The sequence below is a fragment of the Phyllostomus discolor genome, chromosome 1 (assembly GCF_004126475.2).
Source record: "Phyllostomus discolor isolate MPI-MPIP mPhyDis1 chromosome 1, mPhyDis1.pri.v3, whole genome shotgun sequence".
NCBI lineage: Eukaryota > Metazoa > Chordata > Mammalia > Chiroptera > Phyllostomidae > Phyllostomus > Phyllostomus discolor.
In genome coordinates this window covers 29,261,787-29,280,900 of record NC_040903.2, presented here as the reverse complement: position 1 = coordinate 29,280,900, position 19,114 = coordinate 29,261,787, and the positions used below count along the sequence as shown (strand labels likewise).

General features: G+C 38.0%; 1 protein-coding gene across 2 annotated transcripts; it reads left to right on the top strand.

The window, feature by feature from the left end:
• The first annotated feature begins 242 nt into the window (after positions 1-242).
• On the top strand, positions 243-15,298 carry COMMD8 (COMM domain containing 8). Of its 2 annotated transcripts, none has more exons than XM_028506785.2 (5): positions 243-383; positions 7,918-8,073; positions 9,209-9,361; positions 10,105-10,260; positions 11,330-15,298. In XM_028506785.2, the coding sequence occupies exons 1-5, from the start codon at positions 318-320 to the stop codon at positions 11,348-11,350; spliced, it is 552 nt and encodes a 183-aa protein (XP_028362586.1). In that variant the 5' UTR covers positions 243-317; the 3' UTR covers positions 11,351-15,298. The 2 variants fall into 2 exon arrangements, with proteins under 2 accessions (XP_028362586.1, XP_035876052.1); XM_036020159.1 differs by lacking the exon at positions 243-383 and adding an exon at positions 6,999-7,021 and having other exon boundaries at positions 11,330-13,203.
• The last annotated feature ends 3,816 nt before the right edge of the window (positions 15,299-19,114 follow it).

Here is a 19,114-nt window from a genome sequence, read left to right as displayed (position 1 = left end):
CGGGACAGTGGCCCTCGGTACACCCCAAATATGGTTACCCTTATTAGATGACTTTTCAAAGAGTGCGGAAAAAGTTCAGCAAAACTCTGAACAAAGTTGCAAACTGCTTCGAGAAATTCGCAAATTTGCCTCCAAAGTAATGATACAACGGTGTTTAAGCACTGTCGCACCAGGCAGAAAAATATTCTTACAAGAAAAGGATTAGTTATAGTTCTACGCATGCGCAGAAGAGCTCCATCGTCTCCGCCCCTCCGAGTCACGTGGGGGAGGAGTAACCCCACAGTGCCTTTGGACCCAGGTCCCAAATTCGTTCAGGGATGGAGCCGGAAGAGGGGACCCCTCTGCGGCGGCTGCAGAAGCTTCCAGCCGAGCAGGCCCCACGGGTAAGGAGGGCGCGGGCGGCGGTAGCCCGGGGTCGGGTTTCCGGAACCGCCGGGCCTGCGGGTCAGGCCGGTGCAAACTCAAGCCTTCGCGGGGCCCACCTCGCAGCCCAGGAAAGGGCGGGTAAGGGGCGTGACTTCGGGGGGGGGGGTCGGCCCCCTGCTTTTCCGGGAGGGCTGTGGAGGCTGTTTTGGGGCGCCACCTCCGTGCCCCGGCATGGGGTTGTCCCTTAAGGGGCTTTGAGCGCAGACTCCGCCGGGCCGCGCCGCACCCTGGTTGGGGTAGCGGGGGCAGCCCGCTCCTTCGCCTGTCTCGGGACCCAGGGACCTAGGGCTGGGGGGCGGGGCCTCCGCGTAGTCTCTGCAGGCTTAGGTCCTGGAGCCGGTGGTTTGCAGCTTCTCACCTACCTCTCATTCATTCATTCATTCATTCAGCACTTAGCTCCCGAACGCGACCTATGCTCTAGGCACAGTGCTGGGTGCTGGAATGCGGTGGTGGCCTACGGAGGCGTATCGGTCCCTTGAGGGAGACAGGAAAAAAATAATGGGAAGTGCTTCCAGTAACTGGGCGCCTTAACTTGGCAGCGTGTTCCTAGGTGGCCTTTCCCGCTAGAGGTGTTATATTCACTTGGCATCGCCAGTCTAAGAAGAACCTGGCTTGTTGAGGATCTGCAGAAGGCCCCATTCATTTATTCAGGCAGCTTTTCGTTGGCGTCCACTGTGTGCTGAGTGCCCTGGTGGGATAAGGTAAAACGGTGAATGAGACACAGCCCGTGGAGCTCGCTGCCTAGTGAGGGAACCAAGAGTTATCCAGTAATGAGTTTGTGGAAGGGGTAGCAGCACAGATTTGAAGGGGCAAGGGAAGGTTTTTCAGAGCAGGAACACCTAGATTTGTTTCTAGGATTAATTCTAAGGGATGATTAAGAGTCAGGCAGGCTAGAGGGAAGAGAATGTTTCAGACAGAGGATTTGTCAGCTACAGAGGCTAGGAGAAAGCCACCCCCAACCCCCACCCTTGAAAACCTGCTGTCATTCCTAGAGGCTGCAATTCAGAGTGAGAAGCAGAGGAGGGAGAAGGCTAGACAAGTGAATAGGGAAGGAGCCAGGCTGCTGCATGTAGTCTCACTACCAAAGGCATTTGCATTTCGAAGTGTTGTTTTTGGCAGCAGCAACATTTTAGTGAGTTTGAAAGATGTAAGAAATGTGGAAATGTGGTAAGTACATATAAAGGTGTCTTTACTGGAAACTGTGAAGGGAAGAAAACCCAATGGTTGCTATAATAGGAAAATCTGACTGAGAGATTTTTTTTTCCCCTTGACGTTTCAAGCAAAGAAAAAAAAAACGTAATGCTCCAAGTATTAGACCCGAGGGAAGTTTGCCAACTCATGAAAGAAAGCAATGTATGCATTATGGAGTTTGAACATTTGTTTTGAGATTTGTGGTTCTGTGTGCACACTGAGTTCAGACTATTGACTGACACTGGGTATTGTAGTTAGTATGTTAATATGTTTACTTCCACCATCTGTGTTCTAAACAACTTAGGCCTTGTGAAGTCTTCCTTGAACACTTCTTAACTGGTCCTTTTGCCTCCAGTCTCTCTCTTATTCTGAACTCCCTCAGGGTAGATACTTCTGTTATATCCCCAGTTCTTGAGGGTTGTGTCTTGCTCAGGGTTCTTAAATCAGTGTTTGTTAAGGGAAGGAATCAATTAATGTACATAAACTCAGCTTTATCATTGGGGCAGTCATCTGGATCCCAGGCTTTGGTAGGCTGGCCTTCAGTGTCAATGACAGGCAGCCTTGCTTAAGTCCCAGCTCTGTTCCATTTATTATGGGTGAAGGGTGGGCATGGGCACTTAGCCTGCATAATGTGATAGAGGGGTATGTCGTAGGTAGTTTTTATAAATTCCAAATTTTGGCCTTCCTTTTTTCCTTTGTTCCATTTACAGTGGGGAAAATGGTGGGGAAGGGGGATAGAGGGAATTAACTTTTTAATTTCTACCAGGATCAAGAAAAAACATCTTAAGTCTTGTCTCTGATTTTGTAAATGAAGAAATTCATGTAGTGCATGAGACGTCTTTTGGAAGCCAGATCATCAGTTGCGTATCTCCATTCTGATATGTGTGGTGTTAAAAAGAAGGAGTTATTGCTTAAAAGGAAGTGGAATGTGACCCAGGGGAAAAGAATTGAGAGACTTGCTGCTAAAATGCATTTCCAAGTTAATTGGGCTGAACTACTCTTCTTTTTTTTTTTTTCTTTTTCTTTTAATCATTGTTCAAGTACAGTTTTCTCCCCCCTACTCCCATTCCAGCCCACCCACCCAACCCTCCCCCCTTCCCCCCACTACCCCCCACCCCTAGTTTTTGTCCATGTGTCCTCCAAATTTGTTCCTGTAATCCCTACCCATTCCCGCCTGAAATTCCCTCTTCTCTCCCCTCTGGCCACTGTCAGACTATCCCCTATTTCAGTGTCTTTGGTTATATTTTGCTAGTTTTTTTTGTTTTGTTTTGTTGTTTAGATTCCTGTTAAAGGTGATATCATGTGGTATTTGTCTTTCCCTGCCTGGCTTGTTTCACTTAGCATAATGCTTTCCAGCTCCATCCATGCTGTTGCAAAGGGTAGGAGCTCCTTCTTTCTTTCTGCTGTATAGAATTCCATTGTGTAAATGTACCATAGTTTTTTGATCCATTCATTTACTGATGGGCATCTAGGTTGCTTCCAGCACCTAGCTATTGTAAATTGTGCTGCTATGAACATCGGGGTGCAAAGGTTCTTTTGTATTGGTGTTTTAGTGTTCTTAGGATATTGTCCCTGCAGTGGAATTGCAGGGTCAAAAGGCAGATCCATTTTTAGTTTTCTGAGGAAGTTCCATACTGTTTTCCATAGTGGTTGTACCAGTCTGCAGTCCCACCAACAGTGCACTAGGGACCCCCTTTCTCCACATCTTCTCCAACACTTGTTGTTTGCTGCTTTGTTTATGATGGCCATTCTGACTGGTGTGAAGTGGTATCTCATTGTGGTTTTAATCTGCATCTCTCTGATGGCTAGCGATATTGAGCATCGCTTCATGTGTCTTTGGATTTTCTGTATGTCCTCCTTGGAGAAGTGTCTGTTCAAGTCCTTTGCCCATTTTTTAATTGGGTTACTTGTCTTCTTAGAGTGGAGTCATGTAAGTTCTTTATATATTTTGGAGATTAAACCCTTGTCTGAGGTATCATTGGCAAATATGTTTTCCCATACAGTTGGTTCTCTTTTTATTTTGATACTGTTTTCCTTAGCTGTGCAAAAGCTTTTAATTTTGATGAGGTCCCATTTGTTTATTCTTTCCTTTATGTCCCTTGCTCTAGGAGACAAGTCAGTAAAAAAGTTTCTGCGTGAAATATCTGAGATTTTCCTACCTACGTTCTCTTCTAGGACTTTAATGGTGTCACGCTTTATATTTAAGTCTTTTATCCACCTTGAATCTATTTTTGTATAAGGTGTAAGTTGGTGCTCGAGTTTCATTTTTTTGCACGTAGCTGTCCAGTTCTCCCAGCACCATTTGTTGAAGAGGCTATTTTTATTCCATTTTATGTTGCTGCTTCCTTTGTCAAATATTAATTGACCATAGAGGCTTGGGTTTATTTCTGGGCTCTCTGTTCTGTTCCATTGGTCTATGTGCCTGTTTTTATGCCAGTACCAGGCTGTTTTGATTACAGTGGCCTTGTAGTATAGTTTAGTGTCAGGTATTGTGATTCCTCCTACTTTACTCTTCTTTCTCAAAATTGCAGCAGCTATTCGGGGTCGTTTATGGTTCCATATAAATTGTTGAAGTGTTTGTTCTATGTCTGTGAAATATGCCATTGGTACTTTAATAGGTATTGCATTGAATGTGTAAATTGCTTTTGGTAGTATGGACATTTTAATGATATTAATTCTTCCAATCCATGAACACGGTATATGTTTCCATTTGTTTGTGTCCTCCTTGATTTCTCTCCTCAGTGTTATGTAGTTTTCTGAATACAGGTCTTTTACCTCTTTGGTTAGGTTTATTCCTAGGTATTTTATTTTTCTTTTTGCTATTTCAAATGGGATTTTTTTCTTGATTTCTGCTTCTGCTGTTCCATTGTTGGTGTACAGAAATGCCTTTGATTTCTGGATATTGACTTTGTATCCTGCTGTTTTACCAAATTCATTTATTAGGTCAAGCAGTTTTTTGGTGGAGTCTATAGGATTTTCTATGTACACTATCATGTCATCTGTAAACAGTGACAGTTTTGTTTCCTCCTTTCCGATTTGGATTCCTTTTATTTCTTTTTCTTGTCTGATTGCTGTGGCTAGAACTTCCAGTACTATATTGAATAGAAGTGGTGAAAGTGGACATCCTTGTCTTGTTCCTGTTCTTAGTGGAAAAGATTTTAATTTTTGCCCATTGAGAATGATGTTGGCTGTAGGTTTCTCATATATGGCCTTTATTATGTTGAGGAATGCTCCCTCTATTCCCACTTTACTGAGTGTTTTTATCATAAATGGGTGCTGTACCTTATCAAATGCTTTTTCTGCATCTATTGATATGATCATGTGGTTTTTGTCTTTGCTTTTGTTTATGTGATGTGTTACATTTACTGATTTGCGAATATTGTACCATCCTTGCATACCTGGAATGAATCCCACTTGGTCATGGTGTATGATCTTCTTAATGTACTGTTGGATGCGGTTTGCCAGTATCTTTTTGAGGATTTTAGCGTCAATGTTCATCAGCGATATTGGCCTGTAGTTTTCTTTCTTTGTTGTGTCTTTATCTGGTTTTGGAATTAAGATGATGTTGGCCTCATAAAAAGAGTTTGGTAGTCTTCCATCTTTTTGAATTTTTTGAAATAGTCTGTGAAGGATAGGTGTTAGTTCTTCCTTAAATGCTCTGTAGAATTCTCCTGTGAAACCATCTGGTCCAGGGCTTTTGTGTGTTGGGAGTTTTTGGATTACTGCTTCAATTTCTTTTGCTGTTATTGGTTTGTTCAGGCTTTCTGCTTCCATTTTATTGAGTTTTGGAAGGTTATATTTTTCTAGAAATTTGTCCATTTCATCTAGGTTTTCAAATTTCTTGGCATACAGCTCTTTGTAGTAATTTGTTACAATCCTTTGTATTTCTGTGGTATCTGTTGTAATCTCTCCTCTTTCATTTCTGATTGTGTTTATTTGGGTTTTCTCTCTTTTTTTCTTGATGAGTCTGCTTAAAGGCTTGTCGATTTTGTTTATCTTTTCAAAGAACCAACTCTTGGATTCATTGATCTTTAGAATTGTGCTTTTAGTCTCTATGTCATTTAATTCTGCTCTGATCTTGGTTATTTCCTTCCTTCTGCTTGCTCTGGGCTGTCTTTGTTGTTGTTCCTCGAGTTCTTGTAGATGTAGGGTTAGGTTGTTTGTTTGAAATGTTTCTAACTTTTTTAGGTGGGCCTGTATCGCTATGAACTTCCCTCTCAGGACTGCCTTGGCTGTGTCCCATAAGTTTTGGGTTGTTGTGAGTTCGTTTTCATTTGTTTCCAAAAACCGTTTGATTTCTTCCCTAATATCATTCTTGACCCATTCATTGTTTAATAGCATGCTGTTTAATCTCCATGAATTTGAGTGTTTTGGGTTTTTTTCCTTGTGGTTGGTTTCTAGTTTCAGTCCCTTGTGATCCGAGAAATTGCTTGGTATGATTTCAATTGTTTTGAAATTGTTGAGGCTTGTTTTGTGTCCTATCATGTGGTCAATCTTTGAAAATGTTCCATGTACATTTGAAAAAAATGTGTATTTAGCTTCTTTGGGATGGAGGGTTCTGTAAATATCAGTAAAGCCCAGTTCATCTAGGGTATTGTTCAATGGCACAATATCTTTGTTGATATTTTGTTTGGAAGATCTGTTCATTTTTGATAGAGGGGTGTTAAAATCCCCCACAATAATTGTGTTGCTGTCCATATCTTTCTTGAAGCCCTCTAAGATTTTCTTTATGTATTTGGGTGCTCCTATGTTGGGTGCATATATATTTACAATATTTATGTCTTCTTGGTGAATTCTTCCCTTGAGTATTATGAAATGACCTTCTGGGTCTCTCTTTATGGACCTTCTTTGGAAGTCTATTTTGTCAGATATGAGTATTGCTACCCTGGCTTTTTTTTCCTGTCCATTTGCTTGGAAAATTTGTTTCCAGCCCTTCATTTTCAACCTGTGCAGATCTTTTATCCTGAGGTGGGTCTCTTGTAGACAGCATATGTGTGGGTCATGTTTTCTTATCCAATCAGCTATTCTATGTCTTTTGATTGGAGCGTTTAATCCATTTATGTTTAAGGTTATTATTGATAGGTACTTATTCATTGCCTTTTATGTACGTGAGATCCTCTCTCACTCTCTCTTTTCCTTTCTTTCCTTAAAGCAGTCCCTTCAGCATCTCTTGCAGGGCTGGTTTAGTGGAGGTGTATTCTTTTAGACTTCTTTTGTCTGAGAAGCTTCTTATTTGGTCTTCTATCTTAATTGAGAGCCTTGCTGGGTAAAGTAGTCGTGGTTGCAGGCCTCTGGTTCTCATTACTTGGATTATTTCTTGCCATTGAACTACTCTTCTTACAAGACAACTATCCCCTGGAAAAGTGTACCATGTTAATAATTTGCCTAGAATAGTGCAATCATGGTAGGTACTCAGTTAATATATGTTAAACACATGGAACATAGTTTGAGGAGGTGGAGGAGTAGTAATAGTAGTAGTAAACAGTGATAATTAATCATAATAATAATAAGTAGAATGATAACAAAGGCTAGCAATGTTTAAGTGCCTTGTATAGGCTAGCAATGTGCCAAGTGATTTGCATGTATTATTCAGTCCTTACAACAGCATTATGAGTGTGTTGATATTATCCTCATTTTACACATGGGGAAACAGAGGCATAGAACTTTTGCATAATTTGACAAAACTAGTTAAGTAGTAGAACTAGGATTCAGGCTAGCCAGTTTCATTCTAAAACCCACAGTCTTCATTACTATGTTCAGTTATGTAAGTGTTAGGATTTCCATTGCTGATATTAAGGTTGGATAGAGAAATAGGAATGTAAACAAAGGAAAAGAAAGATAAGGAGGGCTTTCTTGGAGTGGACCAAAAGAAGCGAGTATGAATGTTGTGATAGATGGAGGCAGGGGAAAAGGACGCTTGTAGATCTGCCGTACAGACTTTGTTACTGGTATAAATGTGATGTCTTAAGGAATTCCAAGATGAAACTTTTATACTCACATCTTCCTTTTGGTAACATTGAAAAGACGACAGTGTATCATATAATTTTTTAGCTTCTGAACATGGACAAAATGATAGGCTTTAAAAATACTTTTTAAACGTTTTTTTTTAAAAAAAGAACTTCACAAAAGTGAAGTTTTAATTTTTAATTAATAAAAAAATCAAAATTATTTGCATTTCAACTTCAGGTGCTCTTTCAGATAACATGAGCTTGTCCCAACAACACTTGTTTGCTACAGGGGAGATAAATCTGTTTTATAATTTTATTCACAATGCATTTCTTCCTTTTTTTCCCTCTCTAGCTTCTTCACAAAATAGTTGATGGCATTTGTGGCCGAATTTATCCTCTCTACCAGGATTATCAGAGTGTGTGGGATTCCACAGAATGGATGCATGTTCTAGAAGATATTACCAAATTTCTCAAAGCTGTAGTTGGTAAAAATTTATCTGATGAAGAGGTAATCTTACTGTAAATTTCTATATGTTATAATAAATAATTAGTATTCAGAGTTTTTATTAAGTTGGTCACTAGGGCACATATAATATAAGAGCCATCATTAGTAAATATCTACTAAGAAAAACCTAATTATTGTAATTAGAAAATCTGATTTTGGAAGTCTGGGTTTTTGTAGTTTTGATTTTGGTTGTTTGTATTTTTTAACTTGTGAAACCTTTAAATGATATAGAAGAAAACCAAAATTTAAGTAGTTGATACTTATATTTCCATTACTACAGTTAAACAGTTGTTAACATTTTGCTTTATGTATTTCAGTTTTGTGTGTGTGTGTTCTAGAAACAAGGCATTACAGATACACCTACATACCACCTGGGTATGGGCCCTCCCCCTAGAGATCACACCTCTTGTGAAGTTGGCATGCGTGTTTTGGGTTCTGTGTTGTATGAATGTTTGCAATGTTTACAATGATTTGAGCCATTTCACTGTATAACTTACAAATGATAGCATGTATCCATTTGTAATTTCTAATGTAACATTGTTTTAGATTCATAAGTATTGATAAATGTAGATCTAGTTTATATATTTTAGCTCCATACAGTATTTGATGATAAGAATTAGGGGGACTTACTTTCCTGCCCTCCTACTGATGAACAGTTAGGGCGTGGCCTCTTTCATTACTGTGGACAGGGCTGCTACATTTTACATGAGTCTTCTGGTACCCGGGAGGGCCGGCTCTTCTAGGATAGACATCTTGAAGTGAAATTGCAGGGTCACGGGGTATCCTTCCATTGAATTGCATTTGTAATATTCTTGCCTTGAAGGCTGCATTGTTTGAGATATTAATATAGCTGTTCCAGCTTTGTTTTAGTGGTCCCCAGAAGTGTTCACTTTCATACTCTTCATCGTCAGTCAACCCTTTTCTTTTACTTTTTTTTTGGCCAGAAATTTTTTAAACCTCTAGTTTGCTGCTTATGCATTCTCATCTTATTCTTTTTATAGTGACAGAACTATTTCTTTTTTCCCTAATTTACTACCATTTTAAACAGTATGTAAAAGGAGAGTAGAGCTATGTGTTTATATTTTAAACAGAAAAGCCCTTTCACTTACTTTATAACCATTTATTTTTATTTCTATAGATATCTCAGCAATTGAATGAGTTGAACTCATTTCATCAAGAAGCTGTCATGAAATGCTTAAAAAGTAGAAAAGATGAAATTAAACAGGCTTTGTTAGGAGAAATAGTTGATATTTCCTCTGCACAGCTACAGGATTTTGATTGGCAGTTAAAGGTGAGAATCTATTTATGACTGTTTTTATTTCAGTTTTTGAATAGAAAGAAATATTTATTTTTTATATTATACACCTAAAATTTCTGTTATTTTGATAATACAGTGTCCCATAAAGATATCACAGTTAATTAAAATTGTATCTTTTGTATTAACTGGACAATCAGTATACTGTAAATATTCAAACAGTGTATAATAACTTTATAATGATAAGTTTAATTAACTGAGGCTGTAAATCATAAGATGTTATAAATAGTGAAGCCATATGTATGTATTTAACATGTATTTTGGGGTAGAACTTTCTAGACTTCATAGTCTTCCCAAGATTGGTGAATATGATTCTTCTTCTAGGGAAACATCTACAGCGTGTGTTTGAAAATAGCATTTAAAAACATTTCTAAAGGAGAGTGTGGTTGGCGGGGTTCATAGAGAACAGGCTCTGTATCTGAGACCCATTGGATGTGTATGTATGTACTTCCCAGCCATAAAGCTGCTCTAGCTGTGGGCTTCTGTTGACTGCTTGTCTGTCTTTCCTAGCCTACATTTTCTCTTTTATTCACTCCTTCTCTTTTTCAGAGGTATGCTGGTTTGGCATGGGTTTAAGCTTTTTGTTTCTTCTACCTTTCCCTGTACTTGACAGCAAACAGGAGTATTTTTTTTTAAATGTATTATTCATAAGCTCTGATGCATATCTAATAGAATCCTGTTTAACATTTATTAATTACTATTTTTCTCATTTTAAATAGCTTGCACTTTCCAGCGACAAGATTGCTACATTACAGATGCCACTTTTAAACCTTCATCTCGACGTGAAAGAAAATGGTGAAGTCAAACCCTATTCTATTGAAATGAATAAAGAAGAGCTGCAAAATCTAATAAATTCCTTGGAAGCAGCTAATAAGGTATTTGTTTTAATTTTTTATGTGGTTTGGAATGTTTAAGTTTTGATTGATACCATTAGAGCCATGTAAGAAAAAGTCATAGTTTACTTTTAATTTCTTTCCTTCCTGATATTTTATGTCAAGCACAGAAAATACTTTGTTATGTTCTACTTCTTTAGATTTAGACATTAAATTAATTATAACTTGTAATTTTAATTACTTGTTTTGAGTATAATTTATCAAGTGTTAAGTTTTGAAAGAATAATAGTGCTGTTCTAACAGCTAGATTTGTTTTGCTCCAGTGCACATTAATGATAAAAATTAATTTTTCACCTTGAGGCTATGACTTTAGTTAATTATAAAGTATTTTTCTGATTAAAAAATAGAATAGACTTGAAGAAAAGAGTGTCTTATTTAACTACACAAATAATAGAAAAGTGCTTTAACTACAAGAGACAAAATATACCTTGAAGTTATGACAAAATCAGGTTGAGATAAGACAGAATTAATGAAGGACTAAAAATCTTTACATGTACAAAGGAATGGCTAAATAACAGTAACCCTTACTAGTGTTTAATTAATAAGAAAAAGAATACTTAAACAGTAGGAACCGCTGCTGTGAGGAAGAAGCAAGAACAGTTATCTCTGTTATGTATGCTCCATTCATTGTTGCTCAGCATTCTCTCTAGTGATCGAGTCTCAGTGATTAGTTTTTCTCACCAGTCTCTTGCTAACCAGTCTTCTTGGCTCTGACTCTTTTAAACCCCAGTCTACTTTAGCTTCCCTCCGTACTGTGCAGTTGCTCAGCCATGTTGGCGCTTCGATGACTGGTCCACACGCCTAGTCACCAAACTGGTGCTGGTGTGCCTCTGGGTGGGGCTCAGTGCCTGGTGGGACGTGTGGTGGAGCCTGGTATAAACGTGAAATGGTTCTGAACCATGGATCCTTGCAGACATGCGCCATAAGTCACAGAGTGGTACACTTGTTATTAGTTCTCCAGGCACTTTAGAGATTGCAAAGCATTTCATTCAGCAGATACTGACATCATTCTGGTATGAACTGATTCTCCCTTTCCCTCTTTATTTTTAAGGTCATGCTGCAGTTGAAATAACTGGAAATGGTGAATACCAACATTATCAGATTACGCTGCTACAACTGATATCAGAGTGAATACTGTGTGTTCAGAAAACCTGCAATATACTATACGCCAGGCTGAGAAAGCAGCCGTATTGAGATTACAAAGATTAAAATTTATCAACTTTCCTGAAGAACAGGAAATTACATGGTTGACAGGAAATGCATAAAAAATGAAAGATAAAAAACTATAATAGCAGTTTATATTTTCATAATGACTCTACTGCTTTGCTTACTAAATATTTGAGAGATCTTTATAGGTATAAAGTTTTACTGAAAACTAAAAATAGGCTCTAAAGTAATATAAATATACAAAACACAAATAAACTTGAATCTTGCTTAAAGAAGTATGTGAATATCAAGGATATGTATTATGGATATAAATAACTAATTTGTGATACCTAAAAAATAACTTTTAAGGAATATATAAGCTGCATGTGTAACTCAGGAGATTCCATATCTTACTGGTATTTCAAAGGAAAGATTATAAAATGTAAAAATTCTTAGAGAAAAGCTCTTCAGACATGAATAAGAAAGAATAAGTCTGTGAATAATTTTGAGTTTATGAATTCTAGAAACAAATCTTATACTAAACCATAGGAAAAGTGTGATAACACTGCTACTTTTTATTTCTGGTTGGGAGAATAAGAGCTTATAGAAAGAGTATATGTCATTGTATAATGTATATGTTACTGTTAAAATGTCAGTTAAGATTATATATATATTTCAATTTTTGTTATAAACTCTTAATGTTGAATTTAGCAGTTTTGGATCTTTATTGGCAAACATTTTTAATTTCAGTCAAGTTTAGAGATAAGCATTCTGAACAAATAAAAAGTATACTTTTATTATATTGCTTTATTTCAAATAACTGTCTACCTAACTCAATGATATGTAATTAATTGGCACCTGCTGTTGGCAAACTGTAGCTCATTAGAGCATCAGACCATTATATGAAGTGTCTAGAGCAGCTATTACTATTCTCATACAGAAGAGGACGGACTTAGAGAGGTTAAAATATATCCAAGTGTGATCTAGATGGTGCTCTCAAAATGTGCCTGTAGACTGATGCCAGCCCAGGGACTTTGTTATAGGTCAAACAGATGAGGAGCTGGTGCTGGAATGTTCATCAATGTACTGCTTTCTTCACTGGGAAATTATGGTTATGGAAAAAAATATTGGCTGAACTAAATAGTGTGCTTAGGTGGGTAGTTGATTTCTCTTCTTGTGTAAGTTCCTTATGTCATTACGGACCAGTAACAGCACTGAGTAATGCCGATGTGGGGCTGTTCTGAATTTCAGCCCTCCACACAGTACTTCTTCTGAGAAGGAAAAAGTCTTGTTCTTTCTTAGTCCCCTCTCACTGTATTAGCATATTTAAACACTTTATTGAAATCTGACTGATGTACTATAAACTGTGTATATTTAAAGTTTACGATCTGATAAATTTTGATATACCCATATGTAAACCCAGGAAAGCAATACCTCAATCAAGGTGGTGAGCATATCAGTCACCCCTGACAGTGTCTTCTTATTCCTTTGTAATCTCTGCTCCTGTGCCCACCCACTCGGCCCCAGATCTGCTTCCTGCCACAAAACATTCTGACTTGTCCACATTTTTAAGAGTTATTAAATGGGATCTCTTTTTCTTTTTTGTGATCTGACTCCTTTCAGCATTATTTTGAATTCCTGTTGTTACCCATAACAATAGTTCAATCCCTGGCGTTGTTGAGAAGCTTTCTGTTGTAGAATTCTATCATGGTTTGTTTATCCACCTATTAATAGATATTTTTGTTTTTTAAATTTTTGGCTCGTACAGTACACTGAATGCTGCACACTTCTTGTGTCTGTCTTTGTATGGACATACGCTTTCCTATGAATAATAGTGAGGAGCGAAATGGCCGGATGATATGGTCAGTTTATGTAATCTGTTCAAGAAGGTGCCATACTTTTCCAAAGTGATTTTACCATTGTACGTTCCATTCCACAGTCTGTAGGAGTTCCACCTCCACTTCCCTGTCAGCACGTGGTGTAGTCAGGCTTCTTCATTTCAGCTGTCTAGCAGGTGCATGTGTCGTGGTATCCCCTTGTGGCTTTAATAAGGACTAACGACACTGAGCATCTTTTCAGGTGCTCCCTGCCATCTGTGTGTCTTCGGCGAAGTGTCTGTTTAGGTCTGTTGTCTATTTTTAAATTAGATTGTTTTTTTTACTGAGTTTTGGACATTCTTTATATGACCTGGATACAGTCATTGTCATATATTTGTCTTGTATTTTTTTTCCAATCTGTAGTTTGTCTTTTTCTGTAAATAGACTTTATTTTTTTAGAGCAGTTGTAGGTTTACAAAAATATTGAGCGCATGGTACAGAGAGATCATGTGTACTACATGTGCAGTTTCCCAGATTACTAATGTCTTACATTAGTGTGGTACATGTGTTATAATTAATGACTTACTATCAATACATTATTTTCAACTAATTTTCACAGTTTATTCAGACTTCCTAAGTTTTTATCTAATGTCACTTTTCTATTCCAGAATTCCATATCATATTTAGTTGTCAGGTCTCCTTAAGCTTCCTTTGCTGTGATAATTTCCCATGCCTTCCTTGTTTTTAATGACCTTGACAGTTTTGGGGAGTGTGGGTGAGATCTTTTTTAAGATGTTCCTCTGTTGGAATATAATGTTTTCCTCATGTTCAGATTGGGGTCATGGGTTTTGGGGAGGAAGACCACAGAGGTGAACTGCCAGTTACATTACATCATGTCAAGGGTCTCTACTGTTAATGGGATTTATGATGACGTTGACTTTAATGACTTGGTGGAGGTAGTGTTTGATAGGTGTTTTTCACTGTAAAGTTACTCTCTCACTTCTCCTTTTTCTATAGTGTACTCTTTGGAGGGAGGTCACTCTGTGTAGCCAGTCCAAATGGTCTGATTTTCTGTCCAGTCTGAGAATCAGCTATTTCTCCAAGATACCCTGGTTCATTTTACTAAAGAATGGTATTAGATATCAAGCTAGGTGTGCTCACTGTTATTGGGACGTTGTTTTTCTAAGGCCCTCTCAGCTGACAGAATCAAAATTGTGTACGTGTAAACTACCCTGTGTGCATACACATATCTATAAATACTTGTTTATATAACCATCTATACATTAAACTACACATGAGTCCATCCTGATGTCTCCAACTCGAATCCATTGCCACACGACCATTCTAGCCTGCTCCCCTCCGGTATCTGTAAATTCGAGTTCCAGCCATGAGAAACCTCACCCCCACCCCCCCCCACACCGATTTACTCAGTCTTTCCATTCCAGGATACATTCAGCAGTATCGGAGTTGGTAATCTGTACCCCATGGGACTAACAACTTGACCTTCTGGAAGGACTTGAGTGCATTTCCCTTTCCTTTCCCTTTTACAGACTGCGCTCATTTCCAAAGTTACTTAGCTCAGCACCTTTTCCCTCGACTCCCTTCAGTGAGGTGGTTTTATGTATTTGTAAGACCATTCGTTTTTTTTTTTTTTTTTTACCACAATATGTACTCCTTGCTGGGCTGCCCTGACTCTTAAATGAGTATTAAATGAGCACATTAAGCTTCACTCTCTGCGTGGAGCAGTGCCGAGCCTGACAGATGCCTGCCTGATGCCGCGTGTCCACTGCAGAATAGGTCAGTACCCGGAAGGTCCCTTGTGCTTTCCCCATTCACCCCTTACAGCTTCCTCTGAACCCCAGACCACCGGCGATTTTTAAAAAATGTCTAAATATCTTTGCCTTTTCCAGAATGGCATATAATTGGGGTCCTACAGCATGGAGTCTTTTTTGACTGGCTTCTTGCACTTAGCAATATGCATTTACATTTCTTCCATGTTTTTTCGTGGCCTGGTAACTCATTTACTTTCTTATCTCTGAATAAAACTTCATTGTATAGCTGTCTCTCAGTTCACGTATCCATTCATGCACTGAAGGACATCAGTGGTGGTCACTTAGTGTCAATTATGAATAAAGGTGCTGTGAACGCTCGCTGGCAGGGTTTATGGGGACACGTTTTCAAATCAACTGAGTAACACTTAGCAGCATGATTGCTGGATCACATTGCATAACAAGTTTAACTTTGTAAGAAACAGTCGAACTTTTTTGAAGTTGCTGTACCACTTTGCATTTCTTTTTTTTTAATTGTGGCACCCTTCCCCCACCACCCCGAACACCTAACATGAACTCTACTCTCTTAAGAAACCTTTTCGTATTCGGTATAGCATTAAATGTGCACACTGTTGACAGCAGATCTTCCGGACTTTTTCGTCTCGTGTCACTGAAAATCTATGCTTTGAACAGCAGCTCTTCAGGTCCCAGTCCCTAGCCACCGACACTCACCATTCTGCTCTCCGCTCCAGGAGTTTGGCGAGTTGTCAGTGGAATCATGCGGTATTTTTCCATCTGTAACTAGCTTATTTCACTTACCGTGATGTCCTCGAGGACCATTCGTGGCTTACCGCAGTGGTTTCCATTCAGTGTGCTGCAAGAGGCACACTGGCGTGCTGCAAGTGTTTTTAAAGCTTTCAAGTCCCGGCCAGTCGGGGACTTTTCTCTTGGATTATCAACTATAAAAAACGAAACGGCTGACACAATAATAGCCATTCGGTGTGAATGAATCAAAATCATACCTATTTTTTTGTCAGATCAGCGAAAAATATATTTTTCGGTGTGCTGCAGAATTTTAGTACTTAGTTTACGTGTGCCACAAGATGAAAAGGGTTGAAGATCACTGATCTCACATGCTAGGGTTTCCTTTGCTAGGACTGAATGGTAGGCCATTGTATGTGCGTACATTTTCTGTATTCTTTAATCTATCAATGGACATTTAAGTTGTTTCCACTTCTCGGCTGTTGTGGCTAATGCTGTAATGAGCATAGGTGTGCAAGTATCTCTTCACAGTCCTATTTTAAATTCTTTTGGATGAATATTTGGAGGTGGGACTGTGGGACTATATGGTAGCTCTCTTTTTACATTTCTGAGGAACCTCTATACTGTTTTCCATATTGACTACACCATTGTACATTCCCATCAACAGTGCATAAGGGTTTTGATTTCCCTACATCCTTGGCCGGTAGTAGTGACAACGCAGGTACTCACCTACCTTATGTTAGCTTCTTATTATCTGTAATCCTTACAGCAACCCCTCGACATGCTACAGATATGTTTGTTCTTTTTCTAATTTCAATGAAACTGATGGCCATTTATTTTTCCAATTGTGTAACGTGGTTTTTAGAAGCGGTAACCAGTGGAGGACGTCTCTAAAACTCCTGGTCACTCTGAAGGCCAGAGATCGGCTGAGAAAGTGCAGATTCTCAGTAATTTCACTGGATGGATGTTAGTTCTCCTTACACTGGAATTCAGACTTACTGAAAGGTTATTGTATACTAGCAACCAATTAATGGATAAATAAGCTTCACACCTTTAATCTGTTAATTATTTTATTGTCACCATATTTCTGAAGGGAGAGAATGAGTTTAGAGGTTGGAAGTTGTTAAACTACTATAGAAAGACTGACAAATAGGCCAACTCATAGTTACAGTGAAGATTTTAAAAGAAGTTTGACATAATGCACCTCACAAATGGATGTTATTAAAGTCTGTTTTAGGAATTTTTTAATACAAGAGGACCTCATTTTTTCTCTAATATATAAACTCCAGATGTTAAAATGTTTGCCAGGTGTGTTATTTAAAATTATATATATTACACACTACATTTGTAATATATATTGCAAATGTATATATTTTTTTTAATGTCAAAGTGGTACAGAAATAAGCTCCTGGAAAAATGCTGGTATTTCCCCAATTGTTGAATAATACTGCAGAGAATTTCTTCCAAAGACAAGGGATTTTGCTTTGTATTAAATTTTACAATAAAAGCTCTCAAATGATAGATTCATAATTTTAAATATTTTAGATTATAAAAAGATATGTCTGAACTCTCGCATGTTTTTAAACATAGTACAAAGTAAGCTTTTTATATGTAGACATTTTTAATAAAAAAGTTTTATTTGTGTTTTAGGAATAAACAAGCTAACAGAAATAGTACATATTTACAGCAGTAACTACACTTTAGAAGCTGCACAACGGCTTTGTGGTTGTAGCTGATGGTTTTTGACATCAGCCTTCAAATGTGTTTCTTTCATTTGCTGCAACATTGAAAATCTTCTAGTGCAAAGTACATTGAACAGCAACTAATTTAATAGCAAAGCCACATCATTAACACAGCTATTGAGTGAAATACAGTCCTGTGACTGCTAGGGCATCTGTGAGTCCTGAAATTAAGGGCACAAGAGTGTCTTGTGTCCATACCTGATTGCATGTAAGTTGATTTCATTTTACAAGAATACATGATCACTCAATGAATGATTAAGAGTAGAAAAGAAGATCATGAAGGGTAAGAGGAATCAGAGGATGAGGAACAGTTTCGTAATCACAGATTCACTGCTTAGGGGAAAATCTATTTCTTCTTCCATGTGTATAAATCACAGTCTACAAGATTCATGGATTTGGTCCACAGATAGTTTTTGAAATAGCAAAGACATAACATCACATACTTGAGGCACATAAAGAGAAATTAATGAAACAGCTAGAATATTTTAATCAAATCCCTAACAGAAAGGGTACACTCAAGCACACTTTATGAAAGTTTGATTTCAAATGTAAAAAGCAGGTACAGAAAACCACAAGTTTCATTAGACAGAACAGCAGTTTCAATCAGAAAATGCAGCATATATTCATACAAAATAGAAACTTGAATTATAAAAGTAAGGAGTCCACCTTTCTTGACATTTGTTGAACCTGTCTCATTTTATTAAAATTTCTATAGGTTTCCAGAAATACCTATTTTTGCCATTTAACTTTATTTTGGGTTTGGTAGATATACAAAAGTATCTGCTTATATAAGAAAGCAAATGCTTATGTCAAAAAAAGCAAAAAGAACGTTAAAATATTGTGATTTATGTTTCTTGGTCACGAAAGGAGTTCTATCTGCTGAAAAGGAAGGAGGGGACAGAGTTTACAAGAACCGTAATACTAGTCCAGATATGAATGAGCTAAATTGTGTTTGGTAAGAAGGTGACTAGACAATTCAGCAAATTGACTAGTGCAGTTTTAAAAACACAAGGAATAAAACATGGAACATTTTCTAATGTATTTGGTGAGTTTAGCATAACGGATTTTGAGAGGCAATGGAAGGTATGAATTTCCCTCTATATGTAGCACCTGCTTTTGAAAGCCCCAGCCATTTAGTACAGTGTGCTATGAATTAAAATAGCAGGAGATTGATTTGGAAAGCTTAGCTGAGTTTTGGATTGGATCAAGTTACAGGTGAGGTGGTAGCCAAAGAGGTGTTCCATTGCTGGCAGGATAGTAATTCCCCTGTTCTTTAGCCTAATGAGTCCTGCTTTCCCAAACCTCCAGAATCGCTGTGTGAAGATCTTTTCCCCAGGTCTCCTTGGGTAAAGTTAAAGGAGTGATATAATTACTCTGACATGATGGATAGCCCAGAGAATTTTTCAAGCAAGCCACCCTTATCCAGATGCGTTTCTCTAAAAAACAGTTTTATTTGTATTTACACATAGTAAACTGTCCAATGTACATTTCCATTAATGCTGTAAATGACCGACAACACTGTTTCACTTTAGCCATTAGGTTCCAATCACAATGGCACAAAATGCTGCCTGGGGGTCAAAAATCAAAAGCTTTTTTAAAT

Excerpts from the sequence above, each read along its gene's own strand:
- COMMD8 (XM_028506785.2), top strand. The coding sequence starts at position 318 with ATGGAGCCGGAAGAGGGGACCCCTCTGCGGCGGCTGCAGAAGCTTCCA. Across the intron at positions 9,362-10,104 it reads ATTTTGATTGGCAGTTAAAG|CTTGCACTTTCCAGCGACAA; the intron begins GTGAGAATCTAT and ends CATTTTAAATAG. Across the intron at positions 10,261-11,329 it reads CCTTGGAAGCAGCTAATAAG|GTCATGCTGCAGTTGAAATA; the intron begins GTATTTGTTTTA and ends TTTATTTTTAAG.